This window comes from Arachis duranensis, chromosome 5, assembly GCF_000817695.3.
Source record: "Arachis duranensis cultivar V14167 chromosome 5, aradu.V14167.gnm2.J7QH, whole genome shotgun sequence".
NCBI classification, from domain to species: Eukaryota; Viridiplantae; Streptophyta; class Magnoliopsida; order Fabales; family Fabaceae; genus Arachis; species Arachis duranensis.
The window spans coordinates 85,513,296-85,534,300 of NC_029776.3; the positions used below are offsets into that span (position 1 = coordinate 85,513,296).

The window sequence follows — 21,005 nt, forward strand, 5'->3', positions numbered from 1 at the left end:
TGGTCTTGATGCCGCTGGTAAGACTACAATCCTCTACAAGCTCAAGCTCGGAGAGATCGTCACCACTATCCCCACCATTGGTCAGTATTCTCCTTTCACGCCGTTTGATCTATGTAGCCGATCCCGCCTTTCTTGATGTTCTTTGTGTGTTTCTGCATCGAATGTTATAGATAGAGAAAGTTAGGGCTTTAAGAGAAATGATCATAAAATTCCTACAAATTGAAAATCTTGCTCACATCTATTAAATAAATAGGTCATGGATATTGTACAAATTACAACACATGCTGTTGTTCGAGTGGAATTTTGAATTAGGTTAGGAGAATTATTGTTAGGCTTAGCGTTAGGGGAGGCTATATCAATATTCAATACTTGTACAGGAATAAGTTATGTCTCATACTAGATCCATCATCCATCTGGCATGAAAGTGGAAACTTATTTGTTGAAATGAATACATGTGCTTAAGCTAAAGTACCTTATAAAAGATCTGGCCTCTGTGGATTTCTGATTAAAATTTGCAAAAGATTACATTTTCCTGATGTATGGGAAAAAGAATGAACTGTTTGATTAACATTATGGTAGACATTGTTGTATTATGTTTGTTCGAGCAGTATTTGCTCTTGGTAGATAACTAAGGTTGCCAATGTTAGGCTCAAATATATAAGCCTAAAGTAATTGGGACTCATTTCTTTTCTCTCTCTGCAGGATTTAATGTTGAGACCGTGGAGTACAAGAACATCAGCTTCACTGTGTGGGATGTTGGTGGTCAGGACAAGGTATAATGGCTTTCCTTGTCTACTTACCATTTAGGCTTCTTAGTTCCCTCTGGTGGCAGAGAGCTTATTGAAGTTATGTGTTTATGATTTGGAATCATAAACCGTCTTTAAGCCTCCGTTTGATTGTTGAAGAAAATTGAGGATTCTATGCCAATTTGAAGCTGGTTTCTCTGTTTCTTATCAAGGTTTGGTCTGGGTGGAAGTGTATTGCTTCTTTATTATTTTGGTAATGCATATTGGGGTTTTAGGCATGGGTATGTGTAATTTGCATGTTTTAAGCCTGTAACTGTTATTGAGTGACAAGGAGAAGAATAAAAATCGAAATGGAAGGGGAATGCGTCATGGTCATTCATGTTGTGATTGCTTTAGTTCCACACGTTGCTTAATCATATCAGTCTACTAAGATGATGTATGCATTTTTCAGCTGAAGGTGAATATTTATCTTTCCAGCAAGTTTTATGCATTAATTATGGATGTGGAATGTTTGCCTAGTGTTATAGTACCAATTTGGAACAGTTTTAACCATGATAGGCGTTATATGATTGTTGAATAATATTATTTTCTATCTGTAGATCCGTCCATTGTGGAGGCACTACTTCCAGAACACTCAGGGTCTTATTTTTGTGGTTGATAGCAATGACAGAGATCGAGTAGTTGAAGCAAGGGATGAGTTGCACCGGATGTTGAATGAGGTATATGGTTTTGATAGCTATGGTTTTGGTGCCATTACTCAATATTATCCTTTTTATCTATTTATTTACTCAACATTATCCTTTGTTATCTATTTTTTCCAATTGTCCTTTTATGCCCTTGCAACTGATGTGGAATGGGGTATATATGGTTTTATGGCCTTTAAAGCTTGTCACACACATATACAGACAAAACAGACATTCTTTATCGGAATATTTTGTCACTTGTTAAACTTTGTCCTGGAAATTATTTTTTGGGGGAATTTATAACATTGATGTGTGAATCTGGTTGTTTTTGTTTCAGGATGAACTGAGGGATGCTGTTTTACTTGTTTTTGCCAACAAACAAGATCTTCCTAATGCAATGAATGCTGCTGAAATTACTGACAAGCTTGGACTTCATTCACTCCGCCAACGCCACTGGTATTGAGATCTTACATTTTCCATTTAAATCAAATGTGTAATTCCAAGGAGTCACAATTGCAATTCTTACAATCTTTGTTATTTTGTCGGTGTAAGGTGTTTGACTCTGCTCAAACCCTCAAACTGTTGTCTTAGGTTTAGTTTGGTAAAGCTTTTACGTTTTAAAAGTAGTTTATAAAAGTTAACTTTTAAAATATGGTTTTTTTAAAAGTTGTAGCATTTATGTTTGGTAAATCAAATTAAAAATAGCTTTTAATAAATACAAGCAATATCAATTGCATTTGGTAAAATAGCTTTTAAAATTTAAAAATACTATAATAGACATAAATGTAAGCATTAAATTTGAAAAATAGTTAACATATAAGGTTATATTAGACTTTTAAATTTTGAAAAGTACAAGTCAACTTTGAAAAGCTCTATCTTAGCTACTTTCAAAAGTACCTTGATCTTTTAAAAGTTGCAAGCATAAACACATGGTCTTTTTTGTTTACCAAACACAAAATAAGGAGTTCGAGCTTTTAAAAAGCACAAGCACCTTTTCTAAAAGCTTTATCAAACCAAGCCTTAGAATGATGATTTTGCTATAAAGTATAAACTACTCATTCTCATGCAATGACATTATTCATTTCAGGTACATCCAGAGCACTTGTGCAACCTCTGGAGAGGGTCTCTACGAGGGTTTGGACTGGCTTTCCAACAACATCGCCAGCAAGGTAAGTCACATTGCTGTAGTGCAATCTTATTAAGAGCATGATGCATTTTTTGTTAACGGCATATGTCAATAGAATTATCGGTATTCTCCTTGGAAGTTTGTGCTGTAATTGCTTTAGCAGTAAACTCTCTTTTAGATAGTTCATAACATGATGAGTGATGACTGCTACTCTTATCCGTTAATTTTTGTAGGCATGAGACTTGAAAAATTTTGGTGTGGTAATTCCACGCTTGTGTGGCGGTTCTTGGAGAAGGATGGTGTTTACCTTTCAAGTGAATGGATGTAATAGCAGAATGTTTTGTTAGAAATATTATCCACTTCACTCTGTAACTTGGGTTTGTACCTTGTATGATTGCTTAAATTAGCTAATACTTTTAGCTATGATTGGAACTCTTGCAATCTCATTTGGCTACCACCTTTTATCGTCTTTTCATTTGTTAGTTTGATTATCAGTTGCTTATTTCTGTGTTCTTGTTGTTTTGCTGGCCAAAAATAGGATGCTTTAAATGCTCTCGTATTGGGTCAACATCATAGATTAGAGAAGCCGAGTCGCATCCAATGTTATCTTAGAGTGGCAATTTCATTCTTTATATAACTTTTATAAACAAAAGCAATTAGATGAATTGTCATTTCATTCGGGTATCAATACTCATAAAAATTGACAAATATCTCATATAAAACCCGTCTCTCTTACCAACATAACACACTCTTGAATTGAGTCATCCACGTATGTTCATCTTTCTTTTCTTTCTCTTTTTTCCGTCCTTGCCAACGCCGCCTTATACACCAACCATACTCCTCTCTCATCAAAGTATAGAGATGGTAAGGGGAAGACAGTATTATGGTGTGCTCGTTTGAAAATAGCATAATTATCAAATCTCTCTCTTGAAAATTGATATTTTAAAAGAAAAATTATCTGTTGACAGTATTAATCAACACTTTTTTTTTTTGTTTTACATTTAAATTAACACTAACTAATTTTCTCATTTTTATATATTAAAAGTATTCGTTTCCTAACATTTTCCATCTTAGTGTACGATGGAATCATGGACATGAGTTGGAAAATGTTCATTTGAAACTTAAAAAGGAGCTAACAACAAACAATTATAAGGGAAGAGAGTGGCAAAAACAATTCCTGTTAGCTGTTATAATTGAGACAATCGCGATTCTTTCACTACTTTTGTGGAAGAAGGTTGTCGATTCACTCGATTGTCTCAATTATTCTTTTTTAAAAAAATGCTATTTTGGCAATCAGATACTACAATTCATTTTATAACATTAGTCATACGAACATGCATGTAAGTTAGTCATTTAACACATTACTTTAGAAAGTTTGTAATATTAATAAGTAAAAGTCTGTAAATTATTTCATAGAGCCTCTTCCATTCAAATTTACACAAACCCATATAAAATTTTTTATCTTGACGATCGTACAAACTTACACAAGATAAGCCTTAGGCTGAACTTGTCGAAGTAAATTACAAAACTCTATTGTCAAAATATCATTTTCCATTGTTTAAATAGCATAGCTGATTCACAAAACTATATAATATCCAACATTTACATCACTAATAGAATTACATAAAAATCAATCCTAGTTTTTCACTTGCTCCTATTCTTATGTTTCGACCTACCCCACGGACACATACTTTGTTTTCCAGGTCCACATTTCGCCACCTATTTCTTTCTCCTAACCCTTGTTCCCTATTGTTACAAAACAGTACTTCATAATATTTTCAAGCGTGAGTGCCTAACTTTTCATTCATATCCCCTTAGCCTTAAGATTACTATTACTTCGAATAGAAAATTAATCTTATTGTTTATCCACGGTATCCCTCAACCCGGTAGACCAATGGCTAATTCGTTGTGGATCAGAATTCTATTTAATAATTTGTCATTAGCCAATAAATTGCTGCATATACAAAGGATGATTCAAAACTCCAATATTTACTTAAGCGAACTAGTGAACTAATTATTAGACCAACCCAAATTGGTTAAATTAAGCTTATTGTTAATATACTTTATGCATGCAATATTATGCATGCTAGTAGCTAGTGATCATTCGTATACAAAGTACATCACAAGATTCATATTTCCCAAATATATAATCTTAAAATAGTTTATAAGTAGTGTGAGATAATTCTCACCACTTGAACCACCTTTTGGAGTCAACCGAATTAAGTTCACTCTATCTTAATTCTAATAAAGTTGTTCTGTTAATTATTTTACATCCCTAGGAAATAAATAATTATAAAGTAATGATGTATTTGAGGTTTTGAACCATCAACCGGTTTTGTAATGTAATATAAGAAGAAGGGAAATTAAGATAAGCAATTGTAAACAAAATTGAAATAAAATTTAACCCATCTTATTGGCCCCAAAATATGATTTCGGTTCTATCAAAAATCGAATTTGAACCTTAAATTTATGTTATATATGCTATTCAAATACCTTAATTTATCAGTGAACTTTTTTTGGTTGAAGTATTTTTTTCTTTTAAAATAAAAAATAGTCCTGAATAATCCCCTTCCCAATAATGAGAAGAAAGTTCAATTAAATTTTGTACGCTTTCAGATCTTATATTTTAATTAAGTAATTTCAAATAAAATTTTCTGTATGTATATATCTGATTTTTTTTTTAAAAAAATTGATTCTATATATAAATTAAACTAAACACATGAATCTACACTATGAAACACTAATTAGTGCTATCACTACAAAGCATGTGGACCTATCATGGTCGTTTAAACTTGAAAAAAAAAAAAATCAGTGATGACATCTTACTCTATTGGCCACAAAATATGTATGTGGTTGGGAATTAAGGGCCTCTAATTAAAAGGTTTTAAGCCCTAATATAATTAGTGAATTGTAATTTCATTAATTAGTTGTTATCACATGTGAATGCAGCTACATAATTAAGATCCCAAGCAACAACAACAATAATAATAATAATGGGGACACACTCCTCCAAAGTCTTGCTAGCCACTAATCCCATGTTATATATCTTTTATGCCAATTAACATTTAGAAAGGGAACTAAATAATTTCCAAGTAAAGGAACCCCATTATGGCTCTTTAGCAATGTTTTTGGACTCTAATACTTAAATGATTTGGAATCTCAATACACTAAAGAGGCTTCTTAAATAGCTTACGCGATCTATGGACCAATGCAATAACACAATCCATCCCTTGCTTTTAGAATAATTTTTATACATTCATTGATTTGTCACAATGCAAGATCATGGTACCGAATTTATTTATTATTCAAAGTTAGAATTTAACTTTAATCTTATGCACTGCTAGGTGCTAGCTTAAGAATTGTCTCTTAATTAACGTTTTTCCTCCTGCTATTCTTCAACATGACAGATAAGAATTAATTTATGGGGGATCGAAGTTTTATTTAAAGTTTGATTCTAATTAATGTGTTGCTATATACACAATATAATATTTGAACTTTAATATTTACTTAAACAAACAGTAAGTTGAATACTGAATCGATCTAAATTAATTATCTTTTAATTAATGTTCGTGTCGTCATGAATCACCTTTTACAAAAACTGAAGTAATTAATTAAATAGAATTATATGAATAATTTTATATATAAATTACACACACATATACATACGAAACATGTCAGAGTAACTAATGGAGCGAAACGATCATTACCATACATATCCTATATCCAAATAGAAATATGCAGGTTTTACTTAAATCCATCCATACTCGATTAACTGTTAAAAGTATCCACTCTACTATTTAAAACAGGACAAGATAAGTCAATTTGAATCGATTTAAATTGTCATCCCTACTCATAAATTCAAACTATAGTCTATGACAAATAAATAAGGTGGTTCATCTATTTTAGAAACCATATTGTAATCTATTTATTTTTAATTGATATATTACTTGAACATTTTGGCTCCATACATATAAAAATGGGGTAAAGTGCATGCGCAAGTCCAAAAAATTCTCAACGTCAAGCTTGGGAGTGTAGATATTGAAAAATACACAATTATATTACCTTGTGTCGAAAATTCAACTTTTACTTAGAATAATGGGGATAATAATGATCCAATTCTAGACCTATCAATTTTACAAAAAATGCTACTACAATAACAACTGTCATTAACAACTATATCAACAATTACAAAATAAGTAATGTGTATGTATAAGTATAGTATATTCTAGAATACATGTGTATGTGTATTTCTCCTTTTTTTTTTAAATTGTTGATGTCGTAGTTGTTGGTGGTTGTTGATATATCATTACCCTAGATTTAAAGACTATTTAATACATACCACGTTATAAATTGTTTCAATATATATTTGTAATTTCCAAATTTTAATATAATATTTATTGAGTAGCTTTTACTTTTATCCTCTATATATAATATGAATAACAAAATATTTACATTATCAATTTATAAACTTTTGATTGAGTTTTTAATTATTTTTTTCCACATTTTATATAGGACTGTTAAAATGAACCAAACTCGTTAGGTCAATCTATTTACCTATTTAAATGGATAAGTTTTGTCTCTAAAATTAAATCAATTTAAATTTTGAGCTAAACAGGCCGAATCCAATTAATTCGAAAAATGACGGGTTAAACGGGCTAGTTTGGAAGCTAAACGAGTAGTCTATTTATTTTTTTTTTTACATTTTTTAAAAAAACAGTAGCACTTAGTTGATATTTTTTTAATTCGACCCACAAACTAAAAAGAAATACTATTTGTTTAAGATTTTTGACCTAAAAGTGATATTTTTTGTCAAAATATTTTTAAAAAATAAAATAAAAAGGTAAAGGAGTTAGACCGTTTAACCCGTCAGACTGATCATAAACGGTCCGAACTAAAAAATTATGGCTCACGAATGAAGCGAGTTTAAATGAGCCGGATCTAAATTAAATGGATTGAACTAAACCGTTTAACAGCCCTATTCCACAATCTTCCTTAATTTAAAAAGTCAAGACTAATTCACTGTAGATTTGAGTTTGATTTAAGAGTTTGTCAAAAGTCAATGAATTACTTAATACACAAAGTAGAATTAAAACTCTAATATCTATTTAAATAGACAAATAAATGAGTTAATCATTCCACTAACCAAATTAATTATTTGAGTTTTTAATTAGGGTGTAAATGAGGATGGAATTAATTATAATAACTTATAAGATAGGTAATCCCATGCGCTAGGGAGAAATAGTACGGGTTAAATAGAATCATTAATTAATTTGAAGAGGTACACTCAAAGTGAAAACCCAAAACATGGATTTCCCAAAGTAGTAATTCTTTTATGCAACTTTACTTGGTGTCTGAACTAATAAGAGATGCTTATAGGTGTGAAAAATTTAAGGAAGAAGACACACTGATTTCATCAGATAATGAGTGGCTAATACTTGATTCAAGTTAGGCATTGGTCTATTAAAATCAAAGATTATATTTATTTTAGTCTAAACCATGGATCATGATTTGATATACGGCCACTATACTTTTCTCATCTTTAAAGCCACACACGATCTTATATTATTGATTAATAAATTATATAAACAATTGTGGCCACATTTTTCATTTAATTATTCTAATAATCTAATTCTAGATTATTATTTTTGTGGACTTCCTTCCACACTTCTAGAAGAATATCTTATACTTTCCCTTAACTTGTGTTAAGGTTGCTATTAAATATTAAATAATGGAGGATTAAATAAAGGCTAAGCTAAATTATTATAGAGGGTGATGGAACTTATCATGTGCGTACGTGCTAATGTGATAACAAAAAAGCATTCGTCATTCAATTGTCAATCTCTGGTTAACAAAAGGACCAAAAAAAAAAAACTACTTTTTTTTATTTTATTATAACTTGCTTACTACTACAACAACTACTAGTTTACTACTAAATAAAAAAATTTTAAGGTTAGTAATTTTTAGTATTATTGGTCATTAGTTGAGTATAAATATTAAATTATTTTTAATAAATAAATTTTATTAATTTATGTGTATAAATTTTAAAAAATATAAATACAAAATTATTTTATTTTATGTACGTAAATTTTGATAAATATAAATATAAATTATATATTTTTTTTACAAAATTTCTGTAAATATAAATATAAATTATTCCTAACCATATAGCATTGCTCCTAATAAATTCAATATAAATTCGAGTGGATATATTACAAACATTTTAGCCTTTTACTTTCATTCATATCAAATTGTGAAAAAGTATTTGTTATAAAATAAAAAAAGACAATAATTTATAGTTTGAAACTTTGATTCATCGAAATTCTTTTTCTTCAACAAAAAAAAAGGAGTGGTCAATTATTGAAGGAAATTTTCAAAATTAAATGAGGAGAAACTAAAAATGTATATTTTCTTAGGAACATATAAAAATGATTATAATTGGCCCGTGGGGCCTAAAGTGATATATAGAATGAAACATGAAAGAAATTTTTAATACGAAATTAAAAAGAGGAAGAAGTTTTATAGATGAGTCATGATTAAATGTGTTGTCAGTTTTGTCGTTGTTTTCTAGAATACGTCGTTAAGAGCATTCTTCTTGAAAATATAACGGCAACAAAAAAAATTTGTTATCCACGGTATTAATTTATCATAAATTTAAATGTTATTTAAAGAATTATTATTACTTAATGAGTTGTTACATACATTAAAAAAAATTTAAATTATTGATATTTACTTAAACTGATCACTCAATTAGTTCAAATTAATTATGACAACAAAATTATTTCAACGAATTTCAACTTAAAAAATATAATAACCAACAAAACAATTAATAAACGTACTTTTATTCTTAGAGATTATAAATATTCAGTAGACTATCTCTATTATAAACATTAAGGCAAACCACACTAATATAAATATTTGAATGAATTACCAATTTGATTTTTGTTTATTTTGTAGAATGATAAAACAACTCCTAATAAATAAAGTAATTCACTTCGGTCTCTATTTTATATTTTTGTGACATAAGATAGTTCCTGTAGGTGAATCTTTAATAACTATGAATGGAAAATAATGAACTGTCATGGTGAGCATGTGTTAGCTTGCTGATGTGGATGAATACTACAGACGTGGACACCTCAAATAGTCAGGGAGTTAATTGTCTCCATCCATGTCAACCAAAACGACCTCCCTTTACTATCTTCGCTCAACTGCTACGTCGGAATGGAGGAACCGCCATCACCGCCCACCTCCGCCATCTCCAACGCCCGCGCTCGGAGCTACTAGCGGTGGAGTAAGCAAGACTTTTTTCTGGAGCCCTCATTCTAGAGCTTCACCACCTACCGGGCCGCCCTTGCTTCCGCGTGCCCCTGGCTAAGGGATCGCCTCCTCAGCCTCTCTTTTGACAACAATGAGTTCAATGTCCTCCCTCACGCTAGTGAGAATTTCATGTGCCACTGTCTCACCGCCTGGGACCTCACCTGGCTTGCTTTTGGCTCCATCGTCGGCTCCGGAATCTTCATAATCACTGGTCAGGAGGCCCGCACCGACGCCGGTCCCGCCATCGTTCTCGCCTACGCCATTTCTGGCTGCTCCGCCCTCCTCTTCGCCCTCTGTTACACTGAGTTCGCAGTCGACGTCCCCGTTGTGAGCAGCTCTTTCTCCTTCCTTCGCATCAAGCTTGGGGACTTCATTTCCTTCCTTGCCGCCGGAAAGATCCTCCTTGAGGCTGTTATAGGCGCTGCCGACTTCAGCCGTTCGTGATTCTCTTATTTTGTCAGTATGATCAAGAATGATCTGGATTTCTTCCAGATCTGGGTGAATTCCTTTCAAGAAGGGTTCAACATGCTGGATCCAATCATCTTGCAACACGTGGCATTAACCTACCACGTTATCATACCACACGGTACTTAACATGATACGTTATCATCTAACTAATGGAAGGACCAATTCCACTTATGTTTTATTTTTTAAGAATTAATATAATTAATTTAATCTTTCGAGAACCAACTTAAAAAACAGATAATCAGATATTTTTTATAATTTTACACTTAAAGTTATTATAATAATATAAAACAATTTATTTAGAATGAAAGTAATGTGATTAAGTGTAACTTACTTAGATATAATTAAAAAATAATTGAATATTATGTACAGTAAAAACTTGATATTATTAAAGGATAAAACTAAAATTTATTTCTATGTATCGTTTATGTTCCCAACGTTTTTGTCCTATTTAAGTCCCTAACGTTTTAAAATTGTCTCAATTTTGTCCTGCCGTCAATTCTGTTAACGGATCCCTAACGGCAGGACAACATTGAGTCAATTTTGAAACATTAGGGACTTAAATAGGACGATTGAAACGTTAGGGACAACTTTGGGACTTACCCCAAACATTGAAAACAAAAACGATACTTTACTCATTTGATGATGACAAACATTATTTAATTTGGTTAAACACCCAATTAGGTTTGATTGCATTAGGTTAAGTGATGCAGGCCAAAAGTCAATGTTGCAGCAACCCAAATAAATGGAACGCAGGATCAAAAGCTCTCAAAGTGTGCAAAACTTACAAGCAAGGCCCAGTTACAATATGTCAAATGAAATCACTTGGGCTGAATAGAAAGAAACAAACCCAAGCCCATGTATGCTCACTAAAGTTTATTCCACCAACGTGGTACCTTCCAAAGCCAACGTTCACTTTTCTCTTTCGGTCAGATACAGAGAAAAGAGAGAGAAAGCTTCTTTCCTCTTGATCACTTCATCAAAGAAGAAAGAAAGAGAAAGGTTAAGTAAAAAGCAAATGTCTAATTGCCCAAATCAAACCATGTTTAGCTAATTCAGAAGATAAAGGTGATTTATTTCCATTTGCATGCATGTTAATTTCTTCACTCCTTCTCTAACTTTCTGCAACACTATTTTTGGATAAATGGAGAAAGAAGTCTTTGATCTCTGCTGCTGTAAATCAATTGTTCACAAAGTTTCTTGGAGTCAAAGCACATTCTTAATGGTGCAGATTTGGGTTTACCATTAAAACAATTTTACTTTGCTAATTTGATGTCTTTGATCAAGCAAAAAGAACCAGCTTTAAAATTCCTAATTTGGGGGTTAATTGAAGAAAGTGTAATGACAAGATTGGAAGCACACGGCTCGAGGAGTTGACTTGGTAGAGAGCAACTCAACAACATGTAAGGAGATACAAAAGACAATTTTTTCATCATTCTGAAGCGAAGGAGACATAACCAGTGTTTTGAGGTTTATGTTTTGAGAAGAGTTCTCTGAAGAAGTTCATCAACTTGGACAGTGCTTCCTAGTCAAAAGAGCATTCTGTCAGAATGAGGAACTAAATCAGAAGCAAGCAAATTTGATTTATCACATAGCAAAGAGGTTGTTGAAGCATTAATCTCCTTTATGTTTTACAGATTGTAATTTTCTTTTCAATGTTTATCTGTCTATAATTTCTTGAGGTAAAAGGCTGAATGAGAGAGTTCTTAAAAGAGCCTAAGAGTGGAAAGAGGCAGATAGAACACTTGAGTGAAAATTCTAGAGTGATTTCAGATTTCTTTAGGTTGATTCTGTGTCTTGTATCTTGTACCAGCGAGGTACCCCTTAGTTGGGTGAGCACTAAGAGTGAAGAGTTAGGTATTAGCATAGCTAAGTCAAGTTAGGTTAGAACTTGATAAGGAAAGGATTGTGTTAATCTTGTGGAATTAGTGTATGTAATACTTTAACTATAGTGAAAATTCCACCACGGTTGTGGTGGAGACTGGATGTAGGTTGCATTGCACAAGGCAATTGAACCAGGATACATGATGGTGTCAGCTTCTCTCTTCCCTTCTCTGTTCTGTTTTCTGATATTCATGAGACAAAATGAAATTGTCTCATAATTTTTCGCTATTGAGTTCCAACAGAATCCACATGAAAGTTTATAAGTTAAGCCATGTTTCCTTCAAAGTCAAAGAAGGTCATAGATTCAACCCCCCTCCTTCTCTAAACTTTCTATAACCTTCAATTGGTAATTAGAGCCAAGGTCTCAAGAATCAAGCTTCACCGCTTGGATCAAAGGTCCAATGGCAAACAACTTGGGCACAACCACATTTGCCTATACTCTAACTGAAGGCCAGTCAAACAATAGGCATCCCTTCTTCAACGGGAAGAACTATGCCTACTGGAAAGAGAGGATGAGGATCTTCATTTAATCCATTGATTACAACATATGGAAGATTGTTGTGAGCGATCCCAGGATTCTAACAAAAACAAGTGCTAATGGAGAGGTGACTCCAAAAGAAGAAACTAAATGGAACGATGACGACAAGAAGAAAATGGAGTTGAATGCTAAAGCCATCAACCTTCTTCACTGTGCTATCAACTTTGAAGAGTGAAAGGTGTCTAAATGCAAGACAACCAAAGAAATCTGGGAGAAACTCCAGGTTACACACGAAGGCACTAAACAGGTCAAAAAATGAGGATTGATATGTTGCGAAAAGAGTACGAGATGTTTAATATGAAGGATGGAGAAAGCATTGATGTAGTGTTTGGGAGATTCTCAATCATAATCAACAACCTTGATGCTATGGGTACAACCTACTTAGAACAAATCCTAGTGAGAAAACTCCTTAGAAGCCTCACAAAGAAATAGGAAACAACTGCCACTATCCTAGCTGAGAGTAATAACCTAAGCCCTATAACCTATGATAAGCTGAGAGGAAAACTCCTTGCCTATGAAGCCACACACACAAACCCGGACTCAAAGAAAAAAGGGAATAGCCCTCAAGTAAAAAAAATAATCAAAAGAGAGTGAGTCTAGTGATAGTTTTTCAGATGATGAACTTGTATTTTTTGTTAGGAGACTTAGAAGGATAATAAAGAACAAAGGCAAGTACAAGGATTCAAGCTCAAAGGAATACAAGAAGGACTTGAGCAAGGTGATTTGTCATCATTGCAAGGAGGCTGGACATCTTAAGTTCAACTGTCCGAAGTTCAAGAAGGAGGACAAAGGGAAGAAAGAAAATAAGAGAGTGCTCATGGTATCTTGAGAGGATCTTGAGAATGACTTGAATGAGGAAGAAGACTTTGAAGGTGAAGATAAAATATGCTTCATGGCTGGTAATGATCAACTTGATGAGGTAAATTATTATGACTCGTCCATAGATGATTTACATGCTATAATTGATGATCTTACACTAAATTTCTCAAAACTGTTGGATAAGTACAATAAATGCAAATCTGAAAAGGAAATGTTGAAAGTTGAAATAGAAAAAAGGTGAAGGAAACTGAATGTGCCTTGGATATTATTGAAGAAAACAGATTTCTAAAATCTGAACTTAAAAAACTAAAAGCAAAGTACATTGTGGATCCTTCTCAAGAGCTTATTGTTGAAAATAAAAGATTAAATGAAATGATTAAAAGGCTGAATGGTAATTTAGTAAAATTTTTTCAAAGTTCTAGTAACTTGGACAAATTACTTGCAAGTCAAAGACCATTGTTTGAAAAATCTGGTTTAGGTTATGTAACCAAGGAAAGTGCAGTTTTTAATGATTCCTCTATGAAATTTGTGGCTTCTTCATCAAAAACTAAATCCAATTCCAAGAAACCTGGTCTTGGATATGTTCCCACACATGAGGAGGAATTTGATGAATTTCATACTAGTGAAACTGAGCCATCTTCAAAAACCAAACCCATATCAAATAGGCCAAGTCTAGGATACATTTCGAATAATGAGGCTGCTTTCAAAAATCCACCATTTTACAATAAAACTTCACATTCGAAAAGTCCAAAAGCTTTCAAAAATTCTGGTTGGAATGCTTTTGCAAAGAGGAACAATTATAACAAAAATCAGTTTGTCAAATGCACCTCTTCCAAAAACCAGAAAATTTCAATCCTTTAATCATTTCCAGCATAATAACTCACCTCAATTTCAGCAATATGCATCAAAAAATCATTGTTTTAACTATAAGAAATTTGGTCACTCATATTCACAATGCTTCATTGAAAAAAGAATTGTACAAAACCAAATTTACAATGTTGTTTGTGATTTCAATGCACTTGGGCAACTAAGATGGATTAACTTCAAAGGATCCAAATTAATTTGGATACCTAAGATTACTTGAGGTTTTTAATGCAGATTTGCCTAGCATCAGAGAACAAAAGGGATATGTGGTACTTGGATAGTGGATGCTCAAGGCACATGATTGGAAGGTCAACTTTCTTCATCAAACTAAACAAGTATGATGGAGGTTTTGTAGCCTTTGGAAATGATGGAAAAGATAAAATAGTTGCTATTAAAAAAGTAGGTAATAATCATTCTACTTTTATTGATGATGTCTTTTTAGTAAATGGGTTGAGGCATAATCTTTTGAGTATAAGTCAATTGTGTGACTTAGGTTATTCAGTGACTTTCAAAAGATTAGAATGATGTGTTGTGAATGAAAAGACAAATGAAGTATTGTTTATTGCTAAGCATTGTAATAATGTGTATGGACTTATCCTTGATGAACTAAAAGGATCAAAATGTAGCTTATTTTCATTCTAAAAAAATGAAAAGTGGCTATGGCACAAGAGATTGGTCATGCAAGTATGTTTTAAATAAACAAACTTGTCAAAAAAAAATTAGTAAGAGGTCTTCCTTTGATAAGGTTTGACAAAGACACCACTTGTGATGCTTGCCAAATGGGAAAACAAACAAAGAGTTCATTCAAATCAAAGGAAGACATCTCTACTAAAAGACCACTTGAATTGCTACATATTGATTTATTTGGTCCAACAAGAACTCAAAGCTTAGGTGGTAAACATTATGGTTTAGTAATTGTGGATGACTATTCTAGGTTTGGTTGGATTTTATTTCTTGCACACAAAATGAAGCCTTTTCGGCCTTTGAAATTTTTGGTAAGAAAGTTCAAAATGAAAAGGATTTAAAGATCTCCTCTATAAGAAGTGATCATGAAATTGAATTTGAAAACCAATTATTTGAATCCTTTTGTGAGGAATTTTGAATATCTCACAACTTCTATTGGCCAAGGATACCGCAACAAAATGGTGTTGTGAAAAGAATAAATAGAAGTATTTAAGAAATGACAAGAGACATGCTTTGTGAGAGTAATGTTCCAAAATTTCTTTGGGCAGAAGCGGTTAACACAACTTGCCACATTTTGAATAGAACTATCATAAGGAAATTTTTGAAGAAAATACCTTATGAACTTTGAAAAGGTCACCCACCAAATTTGAGCTACTTGCATATCTTTAGATGCAAATGTTTTGTTCTAAATAACAAAGACAATTTGAAAAAATTTGATCTAAAGGCATATGAGTGTTTATTCGTAGGATATTCCACAACTAGCAAAGCATAAAGTTTATTATCAAGATGCTAGAATAATTAAGGAGTCCATACATGTTACATTTTGTGATACTAATTTGGTTCAAAGTACTTTGGAAGACTGTGATGCAGGAAATCAGGTTCAAAAGGACGATGAAACAGCACAAAATCATGAAAATGAAAATTCTGTACGAATTGATCCAGAAACTGCAGCTGCTGAAAATCCAACAAGAGACAATTCTATTTTGTCTCATGAATCTGGAGGAAATCCTAAAACCACCAGTTCCTGAATCCTTTGGTGACTAAATCTGCCTCCAAGTCCACCAGATCTCGTGAATGGAGATTCTTGAAGAATTATCCTGAGAAATTTGTCATTGGGGATGTCTCTCATGGTGTCAAGACTCGTTCTTCAACTAGAACAGAAAATAAAGAATCAAACATTGTTCTTCTCTCTCAAATGGAGCCTCAGAACGTCAAGAAATCCCTTGATGACCCTTCTTGGGTAAAGGCAATAGAGGATGAGCTTCATGAGTTCAAGACGAACCAAGTTTGGACATTGGTTCCAAAGCCAAATGGAAAAAAAGTGACAGACACCAAGTATTTCGGAACAAGTTAGGAGATGATGGTAGCATTGTAATAAACAAAGCAAGGCTAGTGGCACAAGGATATGACCAAGAAGAAGAAATAGATTTTGATGAATCATTTGTCCCTGTGGCCCGAATGGAAGCCATAAGACTTCTTCTAGCTTATGTTGCTTTTTTGTGGTTTTAAATTATATCAAATGGATGTGAAATGTGCATTCTTGAATGGTCTGATAAATAGAGAAGTGTATGTGGCTCAGCCACCTAGGTTTGAAAATAAAGAATTTCTTAACCATGTTTTCAAACTATCTAAAGCTCTCTATAGTTTAAGACAAGCTCCTAGAGCTTGGTATGAGAGGCTTAGCTCTTTCCTTTTGAAAAATGGTTTTCAAAGAGGTATCACAGACACTACTCTATTTGTCAAGAATTCTAATGGTTCTTTCATTCTAGTCCAAATTTATGTTGATGATATTATTTTTGATCAGTCAATGAATCCCTTTGTACTGAATTTGGAAAACTCATGACAAGTGAATTTGAAATGAGTATGATAGGTGAACTTAATTTTTTCCTTGGGCTTCAAATTAAGCAAACTGAAAATTATATTTTTATTCATCAAGAGAAGTATGCAAAGGAACTAGTTAAGAAATTTGGTATGAAAAATGCCAAACCCATGGGAACACCCATGTATCCTAATTCAAAATTAAAAAAGGGAGAAACTGAGAAAGATGTAGATGAGACTAGGTATAGAGGAATGATTGGCTCTCTTATGTACTTAACTTCCTCTAGACCTGATATAGTGCAAAGTGTTAGAATGTGTTCAAGATTCCAATCAAAACCAAAAGAGTCACATCTTTCTGCAGTAAAGAGAACCATTAGATATGTTCATGGCACATCCAATTTTGGTTTATAGTATCCTAAGATTGATAATTTTTCTACAGTTGGTTATTGTGATGCATATTTTGCTGGTGATAGAGTTGATAGAAGGAGCACATCAGGCTTGTGTTGTTTCCTTGAAAAGTCTCTAAATGTCTGGTCAAGTAAGAAGCAGTCCACATTGACTTTATCCACTGCAGATGCTGAGTATATAGCTGCTTCTTCGTACTGTTATCAGCTTATTTGGTTGAAAACTCAACTTACTGATTATAAATTAAATGCTGAAAATATTCCTTTGCTGTATGACAATATGAGTGCCATTAATATTTCAAAAAATCCTGTTTTGCACTCTAGAACTAAACATATTGAAGTGAGATTTCACTCAATAAAAGAACATGTTCAAAAAGGGAATATTAGCATTAAATTTGTTAAATAAGAGGACCAATTAGCAGATATTTTCACCAAACCACTAGCTGAAGACAGATTCTGCATACTTAGGACTAAACTAGGGATTTTAAGTCATGATTCATTATTTGCGCATTGCGGATGTGTTTGCTGAAGTTTTTGTTTCACAGGTTGGGATGAGACAATTCTGGACAAATGAAGAACCATCTTTCTAAACTTCATTTTCTGAGCTTTTATGCACGTGCTGAATCAGTTGGACCAACCTTAAAATTTAGATTCTATGTGGTCCAATGTGTTTCCTTAAACTAAACCACCTTTGGACCCAAATAAGTGTTACATTGTCCACATGTCATTTTATTTTGTCTTTTAGTAAAAAGGTTTCATTTTTTAATTTTAATTTATTTTACTTTTCAATATTTAAATCAAATCAAATCACTGTTTGTGATGTCAAGTCTTTTCTATGTCTAGTCATAGTGATATAGCTACATGGGTACAAGAAACTTCTATTTTTTGGCAGTTACTAAACCTCTCTCCTCATAAAGCCTTCCATTGATCCCTTTGCACACAAAGCACACTTCATGACCTCCCATTCAAATTACAACCCTCACCATTTTAGATATACCATGAATAATGATTTCTATGAAGGGGTTATTGCTCATCGCACTCTGTGTCCCTCTTTTCTTGTTGATTTACCTAATCTAAAAAGAAAAGGTTTTCCTTTTGTTGATAACTTGATTTTTCTTGACTGGAATCAAGTTTTTAACATAAAAAAGTCTGTACCCACTTTTAGTCAAAGAGTTTTATGCTAATATGACTTATCATGAGGGCAGTGTTCATCTTAAGTCAAGGGCCAAGACATTGTGTTAAACAATGAAACTATCAGTGATTCCTTGAAATACACTGATGTTGGGGCTTGTGTTTATACTTTGGATAAGTGGGATGAAGGAGTTGGTATCTCTTTAAATGATACTCTGACTCATATTTGTGAACATGTTTCTTTGATTGATGGCATTACCCCTACTCACAGAGCCCTAGGTTATGAACGTGCTCAGTTACACCGTATAGTAATTAAATCATGTCATCCTTCCTTAGAGTTATTCATATCAAAGGGTTTCTTACACTGACACTCTTGTTTTGTATGCAATCCTCACTAAAACAGAAATCTCCTTTGCTTATTTAATGGTAAGATATATGTTTGATTTTGTTAAAAATGAGAAAGATAAAGCCCTTCTCTATGGCATGTTCTTAACTTGTATATTTGAACATTTTGGTGTTGATTTGTCTAATGAGTCATATGAGAATAGACACTCTTATCTAAAGGGAGGTGGTTCAGTGAAACAGCAGAAAAAGGGACCTACTCGTTCTGAGAGGGTGGTCCTAGATGATGATGATAATGACTTCATTGCTGAGGAATCTCCTCCTCCTTCTACCGAGGGTACCTCAGTCTCAACTGGACAAAAATCTGCTCTATTTGAGGTTGTTAAAGATGTGGTACAAGATTTTGTCTCCTAATCAAATCATATGATTGCTATGAGCAAAGAACATAGGAAGCTAGCAAGCAAGCATGAGAATTTCCTCAAAAAATCAAAAGATGGAGTGGCTGTTTCCATAAAGTTCATTGATAATCTCCAATAGGATGAAAATGCTGCCATAGATGCTGAAAAAGCTGATTTAGAAGAGGATGGTTCGGATGCCTAAAATTGTCTCATGTTGCTGCTGCCTTTTGTTCACTTTCATCTTAAGAAAACTGTTGTCTTTTACTTTTGAACTACTTTATGTTTTTTTTTGAATGACTGTAATACCTTTAAAAACTGTTGCACTTAGTTTTATTTATCTACTGGTTTTGGACTTTGCACTAACATTTTGTTGCAGGTGTTAGCTCTTTTTGTTCCACCCTTGATAACAAAAGGGGGAATAGTAGTATAGAATTTAATTTATTTTAGCATAAAAATTTGCATAGAAGTTTGAATTTTGAATTTTTGCTGCTGCTGTGATTTTCTTTAGCATGTGAATTTGAAACTGCTTTAAATGATCTGCTGCTTATTTGCTTTTGTTAGCCCTGATGCTCTGATTTGGTTAAGGCTTGAGCTGGATATTTATCACAAATGCTAATTTGTTATGATTCAGATTTGGGCTAAACAAATCCACTTAGCCATGTTTAATGAGATGTTATAAATGTTTGAAACTATTACTGTTTGCTGCATCCTTGGATAGTATATAGCATTTTATTGGGTTTCAATAAGTATATTCAAACAGGAAAGAAAAGAAGAGCATAAATCTAAGGGGAGCATCTCTTGAAAAGGAAAGGGGGAGCAACACAAAAGCAAGTGATATCACTCAAAGGAAAGTTTCTTAACTTTATCCAATTTCAATTCCTTTGATCAATGTTACAATTATGTTTATCATAAAAGGGGATATTGTTGAGTTAAGAATTTAACTAACTTAATTTGATGACGACAAATATTATTTTATTTGGTTAAACACCCAATTAGGTTTGATTGCATTAGGTTAAGTGATGCAGGCCAAAAGTCAATGTTGCAGCAGCCCAAATAAATGGAACACAGGATCAAAAGCTCTCAAAGTGTGCAAAACTTACAAGCAAGGCCCAGTTATAATATATGAAAAGAAATCACTTGGGCTGAATAGCAAGAAGCAAACCCAAGCCCATGTATGCTCACTAAAGTTGATTCCACCAAGGTGGTAGCCTCTAAAGCCAACGTTCACTTTTTTCTTTCAATCAGATACATAGAAAATAGAGAGAAAGCTTCTTTCCTCTTGATCACTTCATCAAAGAAGAAAGAAAGAGAAAGTTTAAGCAAAAAGTAAATGTCTAATTGCCCAAATCAAATCGTGTTTAGCTAAGTCAGAAGATAAAGATGATTTATTTTTATTTGCATGCATGTTAATTTCTTCACTCTTTCTCCAACTTTCTGCAACACCATTTTTGGATAAATGAAGAAAGAAGTCTTTGATCTCTGCTGCTGTAAATCAATAGTTCACAAAATTTCTTGGAGCCAAAGCACATTCTTAATGGTGCAGATTTGGGTTTACCATTGAAACAATTTTTCTTTGCTGATTTGATGTCTTCGGTCAAGCAAAAAGAACCATCTTTGAAATCCCTAATTTTGGGGTTAATTGAAGAAAGTGCAATGACAAGATTGGAAGCACACAGCTCGAGGAGTTGACTTGGTAGTGAGCAACTCAACAACATGCAAGGAGATACAAAAGATAATTTTTTCATTATTCTGAAGCGAAGGAGAGAGAACCAGTGTTTTGAGGTTTATG

At 32.9% G+C, this 21,005-nt stretch overlaps 1 protein-coding gene across 1 annotated transcript in view; it reads left to right on the plus strand.

The window, feature by feature from the left end:
• Window positions 1-3,024, plus strand: part of LOC107490068 (ADP-ribosylation factor 1) — a gene marked incomplete in the record, with an annotated part of 3,373 nt that extends 349 nt beyond the window's left edge. The window contains 6 exon segments of the mRNA XM_052261528.1: window positions 1-80; window positions 703-773; window positions 1,346-1,465; window positions 1,767-1,885; window positions 2,517-2,598; window positions 2,789-3,024. Coding sequence (XP_052117488.1) covers window positions 1-80; window positions 703-773; window positions 1,346-1,465; window positions 1,767-1,885; window positions 2,517-2,598; window positions 2,789-2,794 — 478 coding nt within the window.
• Window positions 3,025-21,005: the final 17,981 nt, after the last annotated feature.